Source organism: Cibotium barometz, chromosome 56 (assembly GCF_041138505.1).
Source record: "Cibotium barometz isolate CiBa-2024 chromosome 56, ASM4113850v1, whole genome shotgun sequence".
NCBI lineage: Eukaryota > Viridiplantae > Streptophyta > Polypodiopsida > Cyatheales > Cibotiaceae > Cibotium > Cibotium barometz.
The window spans coordinates 29,618,078-29,631,909 of record NC_141101.1 but is presented as its reverse complement, the minus strand read 5'-3'; the positions used below and the strand labels follow the sequence as shown (position 1 = coordinate 29,631,909).

Below are 13,832 nucleotides of genomic sequence, written 5' to 3'. Positions count from 1 at the left end.
GTCAAGGGAGGCAAGGAAGAAGTAGGAAGGAGACGATAAGGAATGTATTGGGGGTAGAGGATTGCCTATAAAAGGGGGGAGCTTGGAAGTGATGGATGAGTGAGTTGGTTAGGATCACCTCTTAAAGCAATAAGAGGAATCATCAGGACCCTGCTTACATCAATTCCTTGAAAAACTCTTTATCCTTTAAGTGTAACTTCACATTCAGTTAAAATTGTAACCTTTAAACCTACCTACACACTTTCACACATGGATTGAACAAACACCATGAAATCGAAAACCAACTTCATGTTGCCAAAATGTACAGTCTACAAAATGTAGCAGGCCTTAATATCAAGCTGTAAAATTGAGAGCGGCCAACAGAGCTTCTGTGATGCAGAGGATTGACAGCATTTGAGCACATTCACAGCTGACATGCAGGAAGGTTTACTTCACGAAGTAGGGGAGGTCCAGGACGTAGAGGAGAAAATACGCCCATGCAACGCCTGAGAGGCCACCGAAGAAGAATCCTCCGGCGAAGCTCGCCCACCCTTCCGCAGTCTGCAGCTTGTCAGCCTCCTTCTTCCGCCCCGTCAGAGTGAGCGACGGCGCAATGGATGGCGCCCCCTCCTTAAACTGCGCCACACCGTAGATTGTCAAACACACGGACAAGATCACAACCAACCCAGCAGCGCCAAAGGAACCGGCGACGCCTGCAACCTCCGTGTTGCGCAGAGGACCGGTCTTCACGAATGGGCCAACCAACAGAAAGCCGTGGGCAAGGCCAACCTCCACCCCTCTAAGGAGAGGGCTCACGGCGGTCCTGTATGCAGGCAAGTTGGACAAATACCACGCAATCAATGGGCTCGACGTGATTGGCGTCTCCAGCCCACCGACGAAGGGGTCTCCATTCAGAGGCTCGATCACTTGGTACTGCACAGTGGAAACAAAAACCTCCATTAACCTTGGCTCCATTAATGCGTAACCCTTGCATAACAGATGCAAAACAGCACTAATCTTTCTTGACTCATAGCCCTTGCACCAGACTGCGTCTTTAGAATTGAGCTCTCTAATCTTGCATCCGTCTACCTTCCCACATTTGCTTGTTTCACTCACAGAAAAAGCATGATTAAACACGTAATTACCTTCTCCTGAGCGCGGATAGCAACTGGCCTGGCAGCGATCTTCTTGGGCAGAGCCGCTCCAAACCCGAGACCTGTGCCAAAGAAAGCGTTGTTGAGGGGACGGCTAGCTACCCTGGAGGAGGAGGCGGGCACGGAAGGGGAAGCTACCATGGAAGAAGCTTGCGCCATCGCAGTAGCTGTTGCCATGGCTAATTCCGATCAAGCGATCAAACAAACTAACAATAGGAGAACGACTCTGTTCGTAGAGTTCACAGTATGAATAGAGTGATCAAAGGAGAAAGGTGAGGATGACGCAGTGGATAGGATTTGTAACACCGTGATTGGGCGTAGAAGATAAGGCCCCTTCGATCCTAGCCTCACAACTGGAAACTGCACACTTTTTAGTTGCATTCGGACTCCGGCCTAGCCTTGCGCGCCCAAGCAAGTCGCTAGAATTTCCAGGATGATTATACATACATGGACAAATATACATATATGTCCATCCATCTATATATATATATATATATATATATATATATATATGGACTCTGGAGTAGATAGTTATATAGTCTTGTGGGTTGACTACCATGAGTATATAACATTCACGTTCCTAAAAGGTGAATTTGGGCATGTTCATTCATCTAGGTATATATATATATATATATGTATGTATGTATGTATGTATGTATGTATGTATGTATGTATATAAAATATATACATATATATTATACATGGACAAATATACATATATACATACATGGACAAATATACATATATGTCCATCTATATATGCATATATATATGTCCATCTATATGTGTGTGTGTGTGTGTATACATATATACATACATGGACAAATATACATATATGTCCATCTATATATGCATATATATATGTCCATCTATATGTGTGTGTGTCTGTGTATACATATATATTATACATGGACAAATATACATATATACATACATGGACAAATATACATATATGTCCATCTATATATGCATATATATATGTCCATCTATATGTGTGTGTGTGTGTGTGTACATATATATGTACATGGACAAATATACATATATGTCTATCTATATGTGTGTGTGTGTGTGTGTGTGTGTGTGTGTGTGTATGTGTGTGTGTACATATATGTGTATGTATGTATATATATATAATATGTTATTGAAGGAAAAATTTTGAGTATCACCCTTCTTTTGATGATCTAAAAATTTTATCACCCTTCTCTAGTAAAGAGAACTTTAGCTTTGACGTTTCTTTTGAAGGCCGTGTGTCAAAAGACCCTTCATGTGATGGAGTAAACCTCCTTGGAAGTCTGCCACTACTACCACATTTAAATTCTAGCATTTGTGTAGATACAAGAAGGCTAAGATATATATACAAAGACTCTCAAATAGAATTGCTTTCATTTGACTGGAAAAGTGCAGCTCCTACATAAATTTGACCACATCTTTTGCTTGAACATTGGAAGGGCACCCTTACTGATTTTCCAAAATTAAAGCCTTCCTGTTGAAAGGCAAAAATTTTTATGCCCTTCTTTGAAGGTAAAAAGTCCCATTAGTTTTAAAAATTGAGGGCTGCCTACATGGGCGATGGGGGGACATCGGACCAAAACCTATGTGAGTTGCCACATTCGATGTGCAAGAGCATAGGTTGGATAGACAAGGGGATAGTTGTCCACGTGATTTGAAAGGCAAGGAGGGATTAGTGGTTGGTGTGGGCCAACCATTAATCCTTGGGATAGGTTGGTGTGGACCAACCTATCTGTGTCCACCAGCAATCAGACTTGCAAGACAATTACTTAAAATGTAAAATGGGTTGTAAAAATAAATGCATAAAGAGTTCTTCAAAATGCATAACAAACATGTATTATGAAGTGGCAAAGATTCCTTGAAAATGCATAAGGAAGATGTATTTATTGAGTGGCATGTAATTATGCATTCTCAACAAGTTTCAAGTGCACGAAGTTGCATTCTCCATGGGTTCAAGTCTCTCCGTCGATTGGGTGTATAACCCTCTAAGTTAACGTAAAGCGACTCTCTCTCTCTCTCTCTCTCTCTCTCTCTCTCTCTCTCTCTATCTATCTCTTTAACTCTCTTTCTCTCTCTCATACACCTTTTCCAATTCATCTATATCTCTCTCTCTTTCTCTCATACACCTTTTCCAATTCATCTATATCTCTCTCTCTTGCTAGTGGAATTGCCCTTGGGATGACATGAACCCACTTGGGTTCAAGTCTCTCCGTCGATTGGGTTTATAACCCTCTAAGTCGACGTAAAGCGACTCCATCTCCGTGGGTGTGTGTGTACAAAGAGGACAATTCTCACTACCTTTCTATCACCCAAGTGTGGTAGAAATGGCTAGTGGAATTGCCCTTGGGATGACACAAACTCACCTGGGTTCGTGTCTCTCTGTCGATTGGGTGTATAACCCTCTAAGTCGACATAAAGCGACTCTCTCTCTCTCTCTCTCTCTCTCTCTCTCTCTCTCTCTCAGAGAATGTGGGGGAGAGGGAGAGCTTCAAACCCTAGCAAGCAAACACACACACACAAGAGAGAGATGGATAGCTGAGTTTTCTTTTATCTTCTTCTTCTCTACCAACATAACATAAAGATAAGAGTACACACTATATGGGTTAGTACTCAATATGGGTTAGTACTCAACTACTACAACATACAAGGGTCGGTCCATAATGTGAACCTGACTAAATGAGCTGGCGCTATAACTATGCCAGTCTCTAGTAATCCAAAATGGCTGTCACACAGCCTGTCATCCCACTGGCCGCATATCACCCATAATCTCACCAACCATGCTAGTGGTGTAGATGCAGAAGCTATCACCCAGGCGGGTCATCAATGTCCGTAGCACTAGTTGAGCTCGATATCTTAACACTCCCCCTAGAGCTTAACTCCACACACTGCACTCTAAGTAAGCTCCTAAACCTATGGAGCTTCTTTGTGCTCGATGCCTTTGTGAAGATGTTAGCCACCTGATCCTCTATCCTGACATATACCATATCTACATCTCCTGCTATAACCTTCTCCCTCACAAAGTGATAATGCACCTCAATGTGCTTCGTTTTAGCATGATATACTGGGTTACTGGCCAACTGTATGCTACTCATGTTGTCACAATATATGATAACTACCCTATCCACGGGCTCTCCCATGTCACCAACAAGTAGCTTCTGAAACCAAGCTACCTCACAAGCTGCCATAGCAACACCCCTGTACTCTGCCTATGTACTCGATAAGACAACTGTTGGCAGCTTCTTAATACTCCAACTCAGAGCAACACTCGCAAATGAGAACATAAAACCACTGGTAGATCTCCTGTGTGCACTCCTGTCTGCAATACTACCAGCCCAATCAGCATCTGTGTACCCATGCAACTGTATCTTTGTCCAGCCTCATAGTAGAAAAGTCCATAATCAACTGTGGACTTTATGTACCTGAGAATCTGTCTAGCCACATCCAAGTGTGGCTTCCTAGGGGCCTATATAAACTGACTCACAAGTCCAATAACATAGCTCAAGTCTGGCCTTGTAATAGTCATGTAGATCAAACTACCCACTATGCGCTTGTATGTAGTGGGGTCCTCCAAAAGCTCACTGTATCTGCGGAAAGCTTTGTGTTCTACTCCAATGGCACTGAAATAGGCTTACAGCCTGTCATACCATACTTGGACAACATGTCCAAGCCATACTGCCTCTGCAATAGCAAAATGCCATGAGGTGATTGCACCACCTCTATGCCCAAGAAATACCGCAGCTCACCCAAATCCTTCATCTCAAACTTCTGCTTCAAAAGCATCCTAGCATCATGTATGTCTGCAAGTCATCCACATAGATGACTAATAGCATGATCCCTCTATCTATCTTTTTCACATATAGTGAAAAATCTACATTGGATATCTGAAATCCAATGGTAACATGATACTCCCCGATCTTGTTTGACCATGCTCTAGGTGCCTGCTTCAAGCCATACAAGGCTTTGCGTAGTAACCTGCACACAAAATCTGGATGTGCATCACTCTCATAACCTGGTGGCTGCATCATGTACACTTCTTGCAAATCGCCATGCAAGAAAGCATTCTTTACATCCATTTGATGTAAAGACCAACCCTTCATTTGCAGCCATAGCAATGATAGCTCTCATGGTTGCCATTCTTGCAACAAGGCTGAATGTCTCCTCATAGTCTATGCCATAAGTCTGCGCATAGCCCTTGGCAACCAATCTTGCCTTGTACCTGCTCACACTGAACCATCAGCATTGTGCTTGACTTTATACACCCACTTACATCCAATTTCCTTCTTTCCCTTAGGCAAAGGCACTAACTCCCATGTTGCATTTGCATCCAATGCTGCCATCTCCTCATCCATGGCATCTTCCCATTTATTATTTCCAATTGCCTGCTCAAAGCAAGTGGGCTCAACCTCCTATATTGCTTTTACCATGTAAGCATAATGATGGGCTGTATATCTATCATATCTCAACCTATCAACAATAGGGTATCTAACCCTCGTAGACTTGCATACACCTAGATCACTGCAAGGTGTATGCATACACCTAGATCACTGCAAGGTATCCTCAAAACAGCCCTGGTTCTCCTTACACCAAGAGTAACCACATACGGAATGCCAAGCTCCTCATCAAGGCTCTGCTCAGAGCCACTAGAGTCACCATCCACATATGAGTGACCTACTGATAGATCAAGCACAAAAGGTTGATCTACCTTTTCCTTCCCTTTTTGTGATACATGTGTACCTGCATCATTCCTCAACCTACCTAACCATGGGCTAACATTGGATCCATTGCTCGAGTACTCTCCAAGTCCACTCGGCACCTGTGATTGCTGCTCTACATGTGGTGCAATATCAGCACTTCTTACATCTGCATCTTCTGTTGCCTTCACTACTGGTGCATACCAGGTACTCATCTCATTGAAGACAACATCTTTGCTTACTCGCATCTCACGAGTGGTAGGGTTATAGCATCTATAACCTTTTTTCTCCATAGCATAACCATTCCAGTGAGACACATCCGGTCTTATGCCTGTAAACTTTTGTTCAGGTGTCATACCATGAACAACTGCAGTGGGTGTCCTGTTCATAATGTACACAGCAGTTGCTACTACTTCTACCCAAAAGTAATGTGGCATATTTTTTTCAGACATCAAGGCACGTGCCACTTCTACAATGTGCCTATTTTTCCTTTCTACAGCACCATTCTGTTGTGGAGTGTACCTGCACGTAAACTACGTCTTGATTCCTTTCTACAGCGCCATTCTGTTTACGGAGTGTACCTGCACATAAACTGCCTCTTGATTCCTTGCTTTCTCAGAAAATCACTGAACTCGTTGGAGAAATATTCTTCCCCACCATCTGATCTTAGGCCTTTTATTTACATGCCTTTTTCCTTCTCAAGCAAGGCTTTAAATCTTTGAAAGTGAGCAAACACCTCACTTTTCCCCTTCATGAAATAAACCCACACTTTCCTAGTGTGGTCATCAATGAATGTAACATAGTACCTGCAACCTGCAATTGTTGTAGTCTTGGTTGGTCCCCATACATCTGAATGTATGACATCCAATGGGACATGCTTTTCATGTGGGAAAGCATGTTTGGCCTGCTTACCAAGTTGGCATGCTTCACATACCTTATGCATACCGTCAACCTTAAACTTTGGCAAACCTGCAACAATATTTTCTACATAACCTGGTTTTTCCATTTCTTGCATATCCTTAAACCACTCAGCATGACTGGTCATATGGTTAGAGACATTAGAATCCACATACCATATATCTTGAGATCTTGACACATCCCCTGTTATGGAATTAAGCATGTGCTGCATCACAAACAGCCGCTCACTTCTGTCATCACCTCCATGTTTGCTAGATGATGCATAGTCGCCTTGCTGCAACTTCCCACTTTTAATGTCATTTTGCTTTTTGTAGCAGTCCTTTGCCATGTGTCCTAGTTTGCCACAATAATAGCACTCTATGCTATTTGCATTTTGATTTCTTTGTAAACCACCTCGGCCTCTTTGGCTCCCCCTCCCTCTAGACTGGCCTCTTCCACTTGTGTATGATTGCTGCTTTGAATCATTGGACTGTTGTTGTCCAGAATTTTGATTTCCTTGTCGACCACCACCTTGGCCTACCATGGCCTCTACCTCTGTCTCTACCTGAATTAGAGTAGAAGGCCTGTTTCGATGTGTTCTTGCTTTGTGAAGAATAATCCTCACCTAAAGCCTTTTCTTCTATGATCAGCATAGATATCAAGTCCCAATAGTTGGGAATATTCTCTCTAACTGCAGTGGATGTCTTGAATGACTTGTACTCTCTTTGCCAAGCCCATTCAGAGACAGATACTCACCAAATCATCATCCTCCACTGATACATTAATAAACCCAAGGGATTCAACAATGCCCTTGATCTTTAAAGCATATTCATTGATGGACATGCTTTTCTTTCCACAGTATGCAACTCTTGCTTTAACTGCAACTTCCTTGCCTTTGTGTTAGTCTGGAACATCTGAACCAAATTCTGCCATGCAACTACTACTGGAGTGTTTGCATCCTGTATATGTCCTATCATAGTGTCTACGACACTAATTGAAAGTCAATACATGACTTTTCTTGCACCCTGATTCCAATCCTTGAATACCTTTATATCTGCAGGAGTAGCATTCTCCTCAAATAACTCCGGAGGCTCCTCATTGTCTCCTTCTATATAATCCCAAAATCCTTTACCCATTAGAAAATTGGTCGTTCTAAACTTCTAGGCATAGAAGTTATTCTTATCCAGCTTCTCACTAACAATCTGATTAATTCCATCAGACATGTTTTCCTACAACAATCAAATAACCTGCAAACAGACAACTTTTGTGTGCAACCTGTAATACAACAATATCTCCTGTAACTGCTGCAAGCAGCGGTACTTCAGCACATCATGTGTGTCACCAAATGTGACCAGAGTACATGTACATACACCCAGTATCAACAATACATGTGCAAACCCTGTCTGTACTTTCAAAATGCACTACTGCACTACAATAACCAGATTTCAAGCAGAAACAGTTCTCTACCAGAACTTCCAAAAAACTGCCGCCAAAAAACCCGAAAATACCCTACACTGACAAAACGGGGCTCGTAACGCGCCCGAAACATGAATCTGGCTGAAAAAACATTAAACAATAAGATAAAATACCTGCCCATATAGCTCCGCTCTCGTGAAGACAGCTCCTCAATCGCAAATGTATAGCTCTCCCAGAGCTACTAAGGGGGTGTTGTACATAAACCACAGGGGAAAGAGATGATGGTGCATTTACCCGTGTAGTATCGCTTCCTTCCTTGCTTGTTCTTACCTCTTGCCTGCCTCCTAAGATCTTACACGAACCAGGCTCTGATACCATAAAGAGAATGTGGGGGAGAGGGAGAGCTTCAAACCCTAGCAAGCAAACACACACACACACACACAAGAGAGCAAGACACAAGAGAGAGATGGATAGCTGAATTTTCTTCTATCTTCTTCTTCTTCTCTACTCAACCAACATAACATAAAGATAAGAGTACACACTATATGGGTTAGTACTCAACTACTACAACATACAAGGGTCAGTCCATAATGTGAACCCGTCCTGACTAAATGAGCTGACGCTATAACTATGCCAGTCTCTAGTAATCCAAAATGGCTGTCACACAGCCTGTCATCCCACTAGTCGCGTATCACCCATAATCTCACCAACCATGCCAGTGGTGTAGATGTAGAAGCTATCACCTAGGCGGGTCATCAATGTCTACCGTAGCACTAGTTGAGCTCGATATCTCAACATCTCTCTCTCTCTCTCTCTCTCTCTCTCTCTCTCTCTCTCTCTCTCTCTCACACACACACACACACACAAATTTTGCTGAAAATTTGAAAAAAAAAGCACCATGTAGGATGGCCACCAATGAATTCCCATTCTACAAGGTACTTTTTTTCTTAAAAATCTCACAAATTTGATTTTTTTGAAAAAAAAATGTGCCACAGAATGGCTAATTAACAACCGTCCTTGTGGCAATTTTTAAAAAAATGCTACTTCAAATCATCTCTCTCCTCATACACATACACCCATATTGTCTCTCTTGACACATACACATTCTCTCTCTTGACACATACACATTCTCTCTCTTTCTCTCTCAACACACACACACACCCACCACACACCCTCTGTTTCTTTACACCCACCACACATCCTCTCTTTCTTTACACATATACATCACACACACACGCGTGCACACACACACACACATCCTTCTCTCTTTGTACACTCACACACACACATTCTCTCTCTGTACACACACATATCCTTCTCTCTTTGTACACACACGCATACTCTCTCTCTCTCTCTCTCTCTCTCTCTCTCTCTCTCTCTCTCTCTCTCTCTCTCTCTCTCTCTCTCATACACATATATTTAAAAAAGGGAGAAAATAAACACACACACGCACCCTAAACCCACCCACACAACCACACACATCCCCTTAACCCACAGACACACGCTCTCTCTCTCTACACACATGCACACACTTACACACATTATCTCTATCGCTCCACATGTACACACACACATTCTCTCTCCCTCTTTCTCTCTCTTAAAACACACACTCACACAAACACATGCTCTCTCTCTCTCTCTCTCTCTCTCTCTCTCTCTCTCTCTCTCTCTCACACACACACACACACACACACATTTTAATTTTTAAAAAAGGGAAAAAAAGTGCGACGTACGATGGCCATCCTACGTGGCAGTTTTTTTTTCAAAAAAATTGCTACTTCAAATCATCTCTCTCTCCACACACACATACACCCATATTCTCTCTCTCTCTCTCTCTCTCTCTCTCTCTCTCTCTCTCTCTCTCTCTCTCTCTCTCTCTCTCTCTCTCTCTCTCTCTCTCTCTCTCACCACTATCCACATAAAAATCAAAGGATCTAGAGGTTGAAAAAAATCATGTTTTATAGTAAGTGCGGTAGGTAATAAAACTTGGGTTCATGGGTGGGTTCCATTCTAATTATAATTATAACTGTAAGTTACAACTACATTGATAATTGCATTTATAACCACGTTGAAAATCATGAATTAAAAAAATCGTAAAAAAAGTAGAGATTAATCTCCCCCATTCTTCCCCAATTAACTACATATCATTAAGAGCGCATTGAGAAGATAAAGACCTCATAACATTTAAGAGCATAAAAAGGCATTACATTTTATATCCAAGTACACCAAACCATGTCTCTTCATAAAAATAAGTGTGGGGGTCTAGCTTGAGAGGCCAACTCCAGTTGGCCTTGATTGTGATTCATGATTGAATAATTTTTTAAAAATTATACAATCACTATAAGCACTAGTATAAGCATCAAAATATAAGGACATGCTAAACAATCATGATTTAAAAAATAAGTAAACATAAGTATTTAACAGTGTGACAAAAAGATAATATTATCCAAAATCACCAAATGATAAATTACATACTCGGAGAGAATATATCAATAGTACTGATCACTATATTCTAATTCTCTCCTCTAACATATCTTGATTATTGTCACCCCCAATTTCATTCTCAACCCTTACATTTCTTTTGTTTTAAGGCTAGACATTTTCATTACTTTCTAGTTGCACGTGCCCATGGTTTGTAGTAACATGATCTTAAAACACATAAAAAAGTAACATAAGTGAAACATTGTTAAGAAAATAAAGAGGAATAAAGATATTGTAGGATTAGGACTTACTTGCCATGCTTTTGCCAAAGCAGAGCCCCCATAAATAATAAACCATCCTTCTTTGTGTACCCTTTCAAAGAGAGCTTTGTTACTTGTAATGCTTGCCAAGAAGAGCCTCCTCCATAAATAATAATCCATCCTTCTTTGTGCACCCTTTCAGAGAGAGCTTCCAAACCTCATTGTAATGCAAACTCATATTTATCCTATGTGGGGGGGCGGTCCATTACTTCAAGCTACATGCATATATCCAAATAAACATTAATTTTAAAGTGTTATAAGATAATCTTTTTTTCGTAAAAGATATAATATAATTTGAAATATAATCACAAAGACTCTATGTATATTATTCCTCCTTTGCGCGTGTAATATCTCGTTGTAGGTTGTTTACATGAACGTAAGGGCCATGTAGAGAGAACTATGTATGCTCTTGTATGCATGCATGGAGTTATGCATGAATAGAACATACATAGAACTATCTATTCTCTTTGTACACATAAATAGAGCATACATAGCTCTATGGATGTAATACATATAACTACATATGCTCATTAGAGCATGCATAGCTCTCTCTATGCATAATGTATAGAACTATCTATGCTCTATGTATGTATACGTAGAGCTACGCATGCATAAATAGAGCATACATAGAACTATCTATGCTCTATATATGCATAAATAGAGCATACATAAACCTATGTATGCTCTATGTATCCATACATAGCTCTCTATGTATGCATACATAAAACTATGTATACATGCATAGATCATAGATAGGGCATTAATATAGTAAGCATAGCTCTATGTATGTATACATAGAACTATGTATGCATGCATAAATCATAGATAGGGCATCAATATAGCAAGCATAGCCCTATGTACGCATACATAGAACCATGTATGCATACATAGAACTATGTATGCTCTATGTATACATGCATAGAGCTATGCATGAGCATAGCTCTATGTATGCATGCATAGAACTATGCATAGCTTTATGTATACATGTATAGAGCTATGCATGAGTATATGTAAAATTATGTATTCTCTAATGCAACTCAATGTATGCATACGTAGAACTATATATGCTTTATGTATGCATAAATAGAGCATATATACTCTATCTATGCTCTAATAAGCATACATAGACCATGTATACATAGTTCTACGTATACATACATGGAGCTAATTATGCTCCATGTATACATAAATAGAGCATACATAGCTCTATGTATGCATGCATAGAGCATAATTAGCTCCATGTATGTATACGTAGAACTATGTATACATGGTCTATGTATGCTTATTAGAGCATAGATAGAGTATATAGAGCTCTGTGCTATGTATACATGCATAGAGATATGCATGCTCTATGTATGCATAAATAGATATGGAGTTGACATTGCATGGATAGGGCAATGAATATATTTTGTATTCTCAATAGTGAAGTCATGAAAATGGGTGGAAAGATATGAAGAGGAAGAAAAAGGGTAATAATTGAGGAGAGAAGGCTTTTAAAAGTCATATCCAAAAGACCTAGAACTACTTCCAAAAGATTGTGATATTGAATGTCTACATGAGGTAGTGGACCAAGCATATCTAGAAATCGATAAATGATAAAAATGGGAATATGCAAGAGGATACAACCCTCATGTATGTGTTGAGATATCGAGCTCGTCTAGTGAGGCGGTGGACACTGTGGGGGATAGGCCCCACACTTACACCACTGGAATGGTTGGTGAGATCTTGGGTGATATGCGGCCAGTGGGATGACAGGCTCTGTGACAGCCATTCTAGAGACTGGCATAGTTATAGCGCCAGCTCATTTAGTTGGGTTCACACTATAGAGAACCCATGTATGTATTGGTTGAGTATCTTTCATATTGTGTGTACTCTTATCTTGTATATGGTGTGTTGAGTGTTGAGTGAAGAAGAAGAAGATTTTCAGCCTCTCACCTTGTGTGTTCTCTATTAGGGTTTTGTGAGTGTGTGTGTGCTTGCAAGAGCTCAAGCTCTCTTCCCCCCTGCATCTTTTCATGGTATCAGAGCCTGGTTCGTGCTAAGGGTTGCGCTGCAAGCAAGAGAACCACAGGAAGCGGTACGAGGGTAAGAGCTCCAACTACTCTTCCCTATTTGTGTTGGTGACTACACCCTTGTCGGGAGCTCTACGGGAGGCAGCGGCAAACGATCTCTGATTGAGGAGCTTTCTTCGTAGGAGTAAAGCTATAGAGCAACTACAGAGTCTTATTAGACAAAGTTTTTGGGCCGAAAACGCGTTTCGGGCACGTCTGGACCTCCGTTTTTCAGAAAGCAGGCGATTTCAAGCACTGCGGGTAAGTGATCGATTCTCTGCAGAACTCTGTTTTAAGAACTGCAGGAAGACAGATTGACTGTGCAGACATTGTGGGTGCTGCAAAGAGGTCAACAGTTGCCACTGGGCGTATGTATGCACATTGAAGTCACTGGTTGTGACATTTGAGAGTACTACAGTACCGCTGCAGAAAATACAGCAGTTTGTGCAGGACAAACCAGAGTGCTGTTTCTGGTAAAATTGTGTGTTTACCAAGATGTCAAATGATGGGATAACCCAAATTGTGGCTGAGAAGCTTGATAAGAATAACTTCCATGCTTGGAGGTTCAGGTTGACGAATTTCCTGATGGGAAAGGGCTATTGGGACTACATAGAAGGTGAGCATGAAGAGGCACCAGAGATACCAAATCCGACTGCTGCACATGTGAAAGAGTTTAAAGACTAGAACCAAGGAGCCAGGAAAGTTATGTATTGGCTCTCCATTAGTATAATGGACACCATGATTGGGCACATTCAGGATGCCAAGTCCCCCAAGGAGGCGTGGGACACCTTGGTAAAGCTTTATGAAACAAATACCAAGGCACGTAAGATACAGTTGAAGAATGAACTTCATACTGTGGAAAAAAAGAGCATGTCTGTGAATGACTATGCGTTG

General features: G+C 41.1%; 1 protein-coding gene across 1 annotated transcript; it reads right to left on the bottom strand.

The window, feature by feature from the left end:
- Positions 1 to 268: 268 nt before the first annotated feature.
- LOC147607107 (photosystem I reaction center subunit XI, chloroplastic-like) lies at positions 269 to 1,407 on the bottom strand. The gene is made up of 2 exons (XM_086791033.1): positions 1,125 to 1,407; positions 269 to 912 (listed from the first exon to the last, which is right to left on the bottom strand). Exons 1-2 carry the CDS (start codon positions 1,308 to 1,310, stop codon positions 427 to 429), a joined length of 672 nt encoding a protein of 223 aa, XP_086647159.1. The 5' UTR covers positions 1,311 to 1,407; the 3' UTR covers positions 269 to 426.
- Positions 1,408 to 13,832: the final 12,425 nt, after the last annotated feature.